Raw genomic sequence first — 10,087 nt, 5'->3', positions numbered from 1 at the left:
GCTGAGGAACAAAGTGCAGAGTTGTAAGTACAGCAGTAAATGCCACCAGCTGTATGGGAGAAAGGGGACAGGTTCCTCCCTCCAACCCAACCTCAGCAGCTGCTGCATCACAGAATGGTGGGGGTGCTCACACAGACCAGGATCAATCCTAGATGGATTAGAGCTGTATCAGCCCCACTCCCCGAGTCCAACTCTGCCTGCAGGGTTATAGTGGAGAGAGATGGCTAGAATTCACCAGCAGAATCCCAGGGCTTTGGAGGGAGGGAAGTGAACAATTCAGTTCCTGAGGAATGGCTGGCAGGTAGGCAGAGCCCTGAGCTGCTACCCCAGGAAGGTGGAGATGAAGACACTCGTGTCCAAGTTGAGGGTGGCATGCCACCAGCGATCAGGGAAATACAGCACCTGCAGAGGAGACAGAAGCAGGGGAGGGGGAGCTGCTTGCCTGGTCCTTCACTGGCTGTGCAGCCTTGATACAGCTGCCCTCTTGCATGGGCTCTAGCTGTTGAAATCGGCTGGCAGCCGTGACTTGAGCTTCCAGTGAGAGTTTCTCTCAGGCTGACTGGCCACTTGCCTACATCATAATGCCCCTGAATAGGCCTGTCCACTCCATAGCAAATTTGTGGGGGAGGATTAAGGGTGGGACAGTGGCAGGGTGAGTCAGCTGTGCTGTGTGTCCATGCGGACTCCAGCTCCCCCAGGCATTGTGGTTTAGCCTCTGCGTCCGTATAGGTGCTAGGCAAGGGCCACATGCTCTGTTTAGTGCTCACAACTAGAGGGTCATAGTTAAAGCAAGGGCAGTGCTCAGCCCAGCCTCCCTATTCATTCACCAGCTGGCTTCTGCACTTACCCCTCTACCCCTAACCATTGCAGGGCCCCTCCTTTCTGACCATCCCTGCCTCCTGGGAGTGGCATTCAATCTGCAGCCAATGCTGTCTCGATGCTGCTACTCACACTTGTCCTGTATCAGACTAGGACCCTCTGTTGGCAGGGTATGCACTCCCAAGCCCCTTTCAATTGTTGGTGCTCCATGGCTCTAGAGCAGTGGTTCACACAGGCCTCAGCCCTCCCCTGCGAGAAGGCTCATCAGATCTTGTGCTGCAGAAAGCTGCTACCGCCTGCTCCCACATATAAGCGAGCTTCTACAGCTAGGCTAGGCCAAAATCATCCCAGAAGTCACTCCCATTGGCTTCAGTGGAAGACAGCTAGTAGCCCCCACCCTCTTATTACAACCTGGAGGCTGATGGCTGCTAGGGACTTTATCACTATGGCGTTTGCACAGAAGGCACTGTGATACTATGTGCTGGACAGTAGCATGAAACCCTGAGCGAGGGGGATCTCCAGTGAGTTGGTGGCTGGTTATTAGAGGTACCAAGTGGCTGCGACTGCTCCTCGCTGTTCCTCTGTGGTGTCTCTACCCATTTGATTTGCCCCGAAAACAGGCCCCTGCTGAGAGCTGGGTATTTACTCATTGGCACACGGCCTTGCTAATGCCTCAGCACTGAGCCAGCATTGGCCAGCAGCTGATGTGCTGCTCTTCATGGGCTCTGTCTGGACTTTTATCCCATTTTATTTAGACTGAGATTTGTGTGAGCACCAAACAATGGCTGTACCTCACCCAAAGGGCCACAGGTGCTCTCAGTGGCCGAGTAGAGAGACACTGACAGCTGACTGCATCCTGTGTTACAGTGCAGATAATCTACATGCCCACAAAGGCAGCCAGGAATAGTTTTATACAGAGTTAATGAGGGAATACTGCCCCAGAGCTGTAGACTGTGTGACTGCAATTCTAGAGAGGGGCCAGTCGGTGTCCTGAGGCCCACGGTTCTTCTCCTTGCCGCCCACGGCACTACAGCTGTGCTAGAGCCAGCTGGCAGCGTGGGTGAGAACACAGCTATTTCTGCTCCTGCAAACATCTTGCGAACTGTGCCAAATGTGCAGCTCCAAGTGGCAATGCAGCCAAACACAAGGGGGGCAGGGTAGCAGACAGGCTACGCAGCAGGTCACTCCTCCATCACTTGTTCACGCACACCAGCGTGGAGGCAGCTCCGCTGGGGGCAGGGCAAGTCCCCCATCTCTCAGCCTTCGTTTTCCTATCTGTAAAAGGGAATTACTGGTAGTGACCTCCCTCCCGAGCTAGGGTGTGTGGCTGAATTCTTTAGTGTGTGTGCATATGTATTTATAGATGAAGTGCTTTGAGATCCTCTGACAGATGAAACTAAAGAGGGCCAAAATGCAATGTCATAACATTCAGGGTTTCTTTATGGCACACCTCTCTCTAATATTTGAGTCCCTCAGCATTGCCAAGTGAGCCCAACCACAGTCCCAGGGGGTAGGAAGTGCTGTCCGCATTTCTCAGCTGAGGCCCCGAGAGACTGAGACTTGTGTAATGTCAGATAGCCAGCTACGAACAGATGCCAGCTCTGACATGTACCTGGCAGGCCCCCATCACCACAGTATCTGAGCACCTTGCAATCTCTGATGTATTTCCCCTCCTCCGAGAGGCTACAGAACTTGTCCAGGTTCACACAGGATGCCTTGAGCAGAGCAGGAAATCGAACCCCAATCTCCCAACTCTTGGGCTAGTGCCCAACCCACTGGCCCATCCTTCCTCTCTTTGCTGAGCTTTAATCCAACACTTCTCTCTGCACATTTACCTCTGCTCCCCCTTCTGGCCTGGCTGGGCACTGCCTGTAACTCTCAACGGTTTTCTCCCCTGTCCCACCCGTGACACCTCCCAGCCTGCCTCCCCCATGGTAATGCCTGCATCAGGGGACTGGTGCCCCTCCAGCCCAGCCCCAGGACCTGCTCCTGTGACAGCCTGCCTTCTGTCTGGTGTGCATGCCTGGTCACCGTGCAGCCTGGTTCTGGTGCAAAGGTGCTGGCATTGGGATTCCTGGTCCTCTGAGAGCCTGGCTTCAGTACTGGGGTTCCTGGATCCCATCCCAGACACTGTGGTGTCAGGGTCCCTGCTGCTTATGCAGCACCAGAGAATCTTCCCCCCTCTGCTCTCTCTGGACACAAAGCCCCTGGCGTTCCAAGCTGATGCACTCCACAGGTCCCTTGAGCAGCTGCAGCAGGGGGTCAGCTGTCTGGCTCACTGGGCCCTGGGGTGCAGGACTGACCTCGCCAGGGTGAATGGTGCACTCCACAGGGCGGTCCTCTGGCGGCAGAAATGGGTATGTGTCCAGCAGCCAGGCTAGAGTTGTCTTGTTGGGGTGGAACTCGGGGGTTTTCTCAGGGGGATAGAGAAACCAGCGCTGCAAAGAGAGGGGCTCTTAGCAAACACCCCGCTCTGCCTAGCATGGGGTCCCCTTTCACCGCAGACCTGAAAATCTCTACTTCCCTGCAGGGTGGGCTCCCCCCTCCTCCCCACTCATGGGTGCACCCCTCTTCCCTACCCCCAAAGCCCAGCAGTTCCCCTTCTTCCCTCCCCTCTTGGAAAGGATGTGAGGGTGGCTGTCTAAGGGGAACTGCTAGGGCTCTTCCAGATGCCCCCATGAGGGTCACACCTGAACAGGAACCTCACTGCCTGATTGCAAGGTCTCTGGGGTATGGACTGTTGTCTTGTTCTGTGTGCGTACAGCACCTAGCACAGTGGGGTCCAGGGAACACAGGGGCCACCAAGGAACCTCCACCGCTGGCCCTCAGTGTGTACAAGTGGCCAGATGCATTATGGGGAAATATCCCATTCCTCCAAAGCCTCAGGACTCAGCCACTTGCAGCAGACAGCACCTTAGGCCGAAGGGATCATGGGTCCTCTCTGGCCTAGCACAGTCTATGCTCCGCTGCCTGGATCAAATCCCCACTTTGCTAGGAGGGTGCTCTGCTCCACAGCAGGGCCATGGACGGGGAAACATCTGTTTTTTCCAGGGTCCGTAAATCAATCCACTCCCCACCCAGCTCTCACCTTCCGGCCGAAGATCACCTCTGAATAACCCGGGCCGTGCCAGTGAAAGGGAACCCCAGAACCGGAGCCTGTGGGCAAACAGACCAGAGATGGGATCAGATGGACCATGCCTGGATAGGCCATTGCTTCTGGGCTGACGTGTCCATCTAAGCCTGGGAAGGATTCCCCTACAGTCCATTCCTTCCCCCTGCCCTCATCTCTTTCCAGGTTGGTACTGACCGGCGATCCCAAAGCTGTAGGCCCCGCTGGTGCCTGGAATCCGGAACGGAGGCGGCATGTATTTCTGGAAGAGGGAGCCCCACTCAGTGAAGTTATTGTCTCCAAAGAAATAGAGTGTCTCTGGTGAGGGGAGAAAGAGACATCGGTAACCCCCAGAGAGCACGAGCTCTGGTCTGTCTGGGCATGCAGGCTGGGGAGGGAAGCACAACCCCGGCCAGGAGGTGGCCCCTAGGAATCCACCCAGAACTGGATTTCTCAGCCACACAGATGAATCTGAGGCAGAGCACTAAAGAGGGTGCATGGAGAGCCTGAACAGGGGAACCCTCTACTCACCACTGCCCAGGGAGGCCAGGTCCTGAGGCTCCAGCAGGTGCTCCACGTACTCCTGGAATGGCACGTCCACTGCGAGGGAGGAGAGAGTTCACGGCTGCCCTTCCCCAAGGTGTGTGAACTACCTTCCCAGCCAGGGCCGAGGGGGCACAGCAGGGCTCTAACACTCCACCCTCCTCCAGCTCATTCCCCCTGCAGAGCCACAGCCCAGCAGCCTGGAAGTCCCTGTTGTCCTGCCAATGAGCAACATTGAAACCCTCCCCCCGGCCCAAGTGCAATGCTAGAGCTCCGGGACTAAGTGCTATTGTGTTCAGTTCACAGCTGGAGAAACCGAGGCACAGCAAAGGCTAGCGACTTGCCCAAGAGCACAGAGTGGGGTTTTGGCCAGGAAGAGAGAGGAGGCAAAGGAGCAAGGCTGGCTTATTGTGTTCCCTGGACAACGAAATCCAGGGCCTCAGGCAAGATCTTCTGTCACCAACCAGCCATGGCAGCAGGAAGGGAGGCATTGGCTGAGACCAAGCAGACAGGCATTGTCTGTCCCCTCTTTGCCCCCCACCTCTCTCTGGAGCAGCCCCCCACCGCACAGCCAGCCCAGTGAGAATGCAGCTCAGCGCATGTGCCCCGGAGCCAAGCCCCGCACCTTTATGGTAGGAGTAGGTGTTGGCAGTGCTGAGACGCACCAGGCGGTCCCCGAACTCTGCCAGCAGCTTGTTCCTCGTGCAGAGCGCCTGGAATTCCTGCAAGCACAGAGCAGAGGTGACAAGGGCCCTGGAAAGGCAGAGGTGCTTGGAGCGTGGCCTGGGGGGGGCCCCACGCAGCGACAGGACAGCCCTCCTCTCTAGATCTGGCTTTCGAGCTGCCAGCGAAAGAGGATGGCCGTTCTTGTTCCCAAATCCAACTGGACACAGACCAATGCAGAGATGCCCTGGGGCTGGTCCAGTTGCCACCATGGGATGGAGCTTCCTGCTTAAGAATGGATCCTGGGGGGCTGCTCCAGAATCCATCGGGTGGGGGGGGAGGGGAACTCTCCTCCCCTCCCCTCCCAAATGGATTCCCTGGGTTACTCTGACGGTCTCCACTCAGAACCCCCCCCAGCTCAACTCTTTCACCACTTCCCATCACCCTGCAGCCATGTGACTGAGAAGGGAGTGTCAGTATCAATAGAAATCATGGCGTCCCCTACTGTCAATCTCCACTTTTGGCAGAAGTTACTCCCAGCCAGATACAGAGCATGTGCCTGGCTGCCAGGAGGGCAAACATGGCTACTAAGCCTGGTCTGGGGGAAAGGCCGGAGAGGCTCCAAGGGGCTGTTTCCCTACATACAATGAGATGGCTCAGGCTGGAGGGGCACATCACAGCTGGGAGCATGGAGCACTTACCGAGTTGTCCGTGATCCCCTGGATAACAACAGGCCTGGAAAAGGCATATCTGGAAAACACAGAAGGAAATTAAACACTTTCCTGGCTCCCTGGGACCTGGCACATTCTACATACCCAGCTCACTCCCATCAGAGCCCTTGGTTAACAGTACTAGTGTTAGCTGCAGTGAAACTCAGCTGTTACCACCTCTGCAACAGATTTATGTGACCGATACATGGGCTGAGCTGTTCGGTGCTCAGACTCAAATTCTTTGCACCTTCAGTGGCAGTGGGTGGGCAAGCTGAGGACAGCCACATTCACAGACCATCTCAAGGGCAGATCTAGGTCATGGGACCTCCGGGGGGCGAGGAGAGATATCTGTGCAGGCAGCGTGGGGATGCATGCGCTGTGCTGGCACGCTGCTGGGTCAGCAGAGGGCTAACGGAGAAGCTGGGCTTGTGGGACTCGCTATGGGAGTCACTTCTCTTCCTAGCAGCAGCTGGAAAGCTCTGATCAGATTCTGTTGTATGGTCACTGATCTGCAAGTTGCCTGCTGACAGAGAACCCCATTCCTAACTGGTTCCAAGGTATCCAGCACCCCTGTGGGTGCCATGAGATTTCCATAATGACCTGTGCATAGCTAGGACCCTGTGGAGGCATGTTGAGGGGAAGACCCCAGAGAATCCCCCTCTCTCCCCCAGTAATAGCCATGCTGGTTGCATGCAGTGCTGGGTACAGGAAAGGGGCTGGTCGAGCCCTGGAGAGCAAAGCAAGCAGCACACCTACTGGTCTATGAACTGGGAGTAGGTCAGGGAAGCGTCTCTCCTCTCCACAGTGCAGTGGTCTTCTTCCATCAGAGCCAAGTACTTGTTCGTCAGCCTGGGGTGGGGAAAGGGACAGAGCCCTCGGCGTCAATCACTGCCAGCCTGAGCATTTCCCAGCAAGTGACATCAGCCCCAGAAGGATCAGCAACCCAAGCAGGGGGAGATCGGACCTGGTCACTGCCAACTCCCTTCCCCTCTAACCCAGAGACACTAACTCCAACATTGGGGTCAGTGCCAAGGGTTGCAATAGCAATGGAAAGAGGCCTGGGGAATTTGTCAGATTTCTCAGTGGGGAGCATCAAGGAACTGATGCCATGATAGCTCCGTAGGGGCAGCCACTTTAAAGGAGGAACAAAATATTCTAGTCAGCCCCTTGCAGATGGCAGGAGGGGCACTGATTGGCCCACTGGCCCGTTGTGATAAGTAACAAGGCTGTAAGCCCAGTTCTCTCTCCATGGCAACTCCAAGCTAGGTCTGCTCTCCCCCAGGGAATGCCTGGTCTGAGTCCGTTCATGGGAGGTTGCTGACCCTCCAAGTATCTGCTCCTTCAATCAACTGGCTAAGAACTAGGCTAAGAGCAGAGGTAGCAACAGTTCCACCCCAATGCACACTGTGTCTAGGGCATTAGATACTGCCAATGTGCGGGGATGGACTGTGTTCTTATGGGCCTTTTCAATCTTGGTTTCAAACTAAACCAAGCTCCGTGGCTGGGGAGAAGGAGAAAGAATTCAAGAGCCTCACCTAATATATAAGAATATAAGAACGGCCACACTGGGTCAGACCAATGGTCCATCTAGCCCAGTATCCTGTCTCTGACACTGGCCAATGGCAGGTGCTTTACAGGGAATGAACACAACAGGTAATCATCAAATGATCCATCCTCTGTTGCCCATTCCCAGTTTCTGGCAAATGGAGGCTAGGGACACCATCCCTGCCCATCCTGGCTTATAGCTATTGATGGACCTATCCTCCATGAACCTATCTAGTTCTTTTGTAAACCCTATTATAGTCTTGGCCTTCACAACATCTTCTGGCAAGGAGTTCCACAGGTTGACTATGCGTTGGGTGAAGAAATGCCTTGTGTTTGTTTTAAACCTGATGCCTATTAATTTCATTTGGTGACCCCTAGTGCTTGTGTTATGAGAAGGAGTAAATAACACTTATTTACTTTCTCCACACCAGTCATGATTTTATAGACCTCTATCATATCCCCCCGTTAGTCGTCTCTTTTCCAAGCTGAAAGGTCCCAGTCTTACTAATTTCTCCTCATACGGAAGCTGTTCCATATCTCTAATCATTTTGGTTGCCCTTTTCTGAACCTTTTCCAATTCCAATATATCTTTTTTGAGATGGGGTGACCACATCTGCACACAATATTTAAGATGGATTTATACAGAGATAATATGATATTTTCTGTCTTATTATCTATCCCTTTCCTAATGATTCCCAACACTGTTTGCTTGAGTGCCGCTGCACATTGAGTGTGGGGTAGGGGGATGTGGAGAAATCCTTCCCCACATAAGCCATTTCAAAATGCCATCATTCCACGTTTCGTTAAGCCCTGGCCAGATTTCCTCCTTTTATTTCTAAACCTAACCTTCTCTCTGCCTTTGACATCTCCACAAGAGCACTCGGCATTATACGCTCAATAACGCTTTGAGTTTCTCCAGTGCCTTGCTCCCAGCCACTCCACATTCATGAATTGATCCTCACAACCCCCAGGAGGCAGGGAAATCCCATTATCATGATCAACAATTTGAGAAACTGAGGCATGGAATGGATAAGCGACCTGCCCGTGGTTATAGTGCGAGTCAGTGGCAGAACCAAGAACATAGCCCAGGTTTCCCGATCCTTAGTACTTCACTCTACTCCCTAGGCAACTCTGCCTCTAGCTGAGCCATCTAGGCAGAGCTAGTTCTCCTGACACAGGCCAAGACCATGCCTGGGGGAAAAGGTGATCAACGGCCTGCTTACAAAACGCTAAGCAGTCAACAACAGACCCTCCTTTCAGGATACAAACCTCCAGGTAATATATAATTCTCCAGCTGTCAGGAAACAAGCAGAATGCAGTGAAGATCAGAGTGGAGAGAGTGGCAAGGTATTGACATTGTGATAAATAGGACCTGGTTCTTTCAGCATTGGAGGTTTCCCTGACCACCTCTCATGAGTCAACATAGCATTCTGCATGGCAGCAAATCCACTGAGGGAACGTGGACCAGACCTGACACTTTAGATCTCAGAAGAGACTGAGAAAATACTTGTGTGCATGGGTTGCCTACTTACCAGCCCCCATTTCCTTCCAGGTAATCTAAGTCTCCAGACAGCGACAATGGGATGTAGAGGAGAAGGAATTGCCACCACGATCCCATCTGCCTCCAGCAGCCCTCCGCCATCTGGGGGTGTCAGATTCTCTCAGAGAAGCAGGCTAGAAAAGCTAGGGAGAGAACAGTGCAGGACAGGATGTTAAAGGCTCTAATATACCCTAATGCCAGCAGGGGAATCAATCCAGCTGTTGGCTCACTTCTGGCTCGTTCCCTTCCACCTCCTCTCTGAATTTAACTCCCCACCCCAGCTCTAGGCTAATACCTGCTGTATCCCTATCTGACCTTTTAACCCTCCTCCCTCGCCCTGCATGTATCGCCTCCCACATCCCAGGGCCCCTCCAGCCCCTACCACCACGCCTCAGCTCAGCTCTCTCTCTCTCTCTCTGTGTGTGCGGCTGCAGATGCCGGCAAGTCTCAGCCTAGAGCACCCCCCCACCCCATTGCATTCTGGGAGCTGTATTCCAGGCATGTCACAGCCTCCTCCCCTCCCCCCGGGGACTCGCGCGCACCGACGCCTTTCAGCACTACCTGGCAGGGTGGCTGTGAAGGCCACGTGCTGCTGCGTGGGCTGGTGGCCTGCGGACTACATTACCCAGCAGGCATCTGGGAGACACTTCCATTCGTGGTCCCTCAAAGGGGTGAAAGGGGAAGAGAGGCTGATGCCGCGTGCTGCTATTGGACAGGGGACCTGGTGACTACATTACCCAGCAGCCATTGACAAACGTCCCCAGCCGCTAACCCACATCTAGTCTCAGAGCCGGAAATGGGCTGAACCAAGAGCCCATCCTCCCACAGGCCAAACACCCCTGCTCAGCAGGGGGGATTTCATGGTTCAGGCCTAGCTCCACCTGCTTTGCACCCCTCTAGCCTGTGTTCTGCCCCATTGACTCTTCCCCTCCTATGTATGTGCTTGTGGTCCCCCCTTTTCCACCTGGTTTTCTCAGACTGACCCCAGCCTGGATCAGTACAAGCAAAAGCTAGTTGGTTGCTGCTGCTTTTTCCCTCCTATGCTGGGCCAGCATGGCAAGGGGCTAGAGGAAGGATGTCAAGAACTTGTGGCTGTGAAAGTATTTAGGGGGCCCAAGGATGGAGGATTCTGTTCAAGAAGAGCAGGAGCCTAGGATG

At 54.3% G+C, this 10,087-nt stretch overlaps 1 protein-coding gene across 3 annotated transcripts; it reads right to left on the bottom strand.

Annotated features, from left to right (window-relative positions):
• Nucleotides 1-223: 223 nt before the first annotated feature.
• JMJD8 (jumonji domain containing 8) lies at nucleotides 224-9,570 on the bottom strand. 3 transcript variants are annotated; one of them, XM_054041984.1, is made up of 10 exons: nucleotides 9,491-9,570; nucleotides 8,922-9,072; nucleotides 6,601-6,693; nucleotides 5,836-5,884; nucleotides 5,097-5,193; nucleotides 4,460-4,528; nucleotides 4,127-4,246; nucleotides 3,908-3,975; nucleotides 3,123-3,257; nucleotides 224-402 (listed from the first exon to the last, which is right to left on the bottom strand). In XM_054041984.1, exons 2-10 carry the CDS (start codon nucleotides 9,029-9,031, stop codon nucleotides 322-324), a joined length of 822 nt encoding a protein of 273 aa, XP_053897959.1. In that variant the 5' UTR covers nucleotides 9,032-9,072; nucleotides 9,491-9,570; the 3' UTR covers nucleotides 224-321. The 3 variants fall into 3 exon arrangements, with proteins under 3 accessions (XP_053897959.1, XP_053897957.1, XP_053897958.1); XM_054041982.1 differs by lacking the exon at nucleotides 9,491-9,570 and adding an exon at nucleotides 9,312-9,370; XM_054041983.1 differs by lacking the exon at nucleotides 9,491-9,570 and having other exon boundaries at nucleotides 8,922-9,296.
• Between the last annotated feature and the right edge of the window lie 517 nt (nucleotides 9,571-10,087).

The sequence above is a fragment of the Malaclemys terrapin genome, chromosome 10 (genome assembly GCF_027887155.1).
Source record: "Malaclemys terrapin pileata isolate rMalTer1 chromosome 10, rMalTer1.hap1, whole genome shotgun sequence".
NCBI classification, from domain to species: domain Eukaryota; kingdom Metazoa; phylum Chordata; order Testudines; family Emydidae; genus Malaclemys; species Malaclemys terrapin.
Note: the sequence above shows the minus strand (reverse complement) of the source record. Positions and strands in the feature narration are given on the sequence as shown.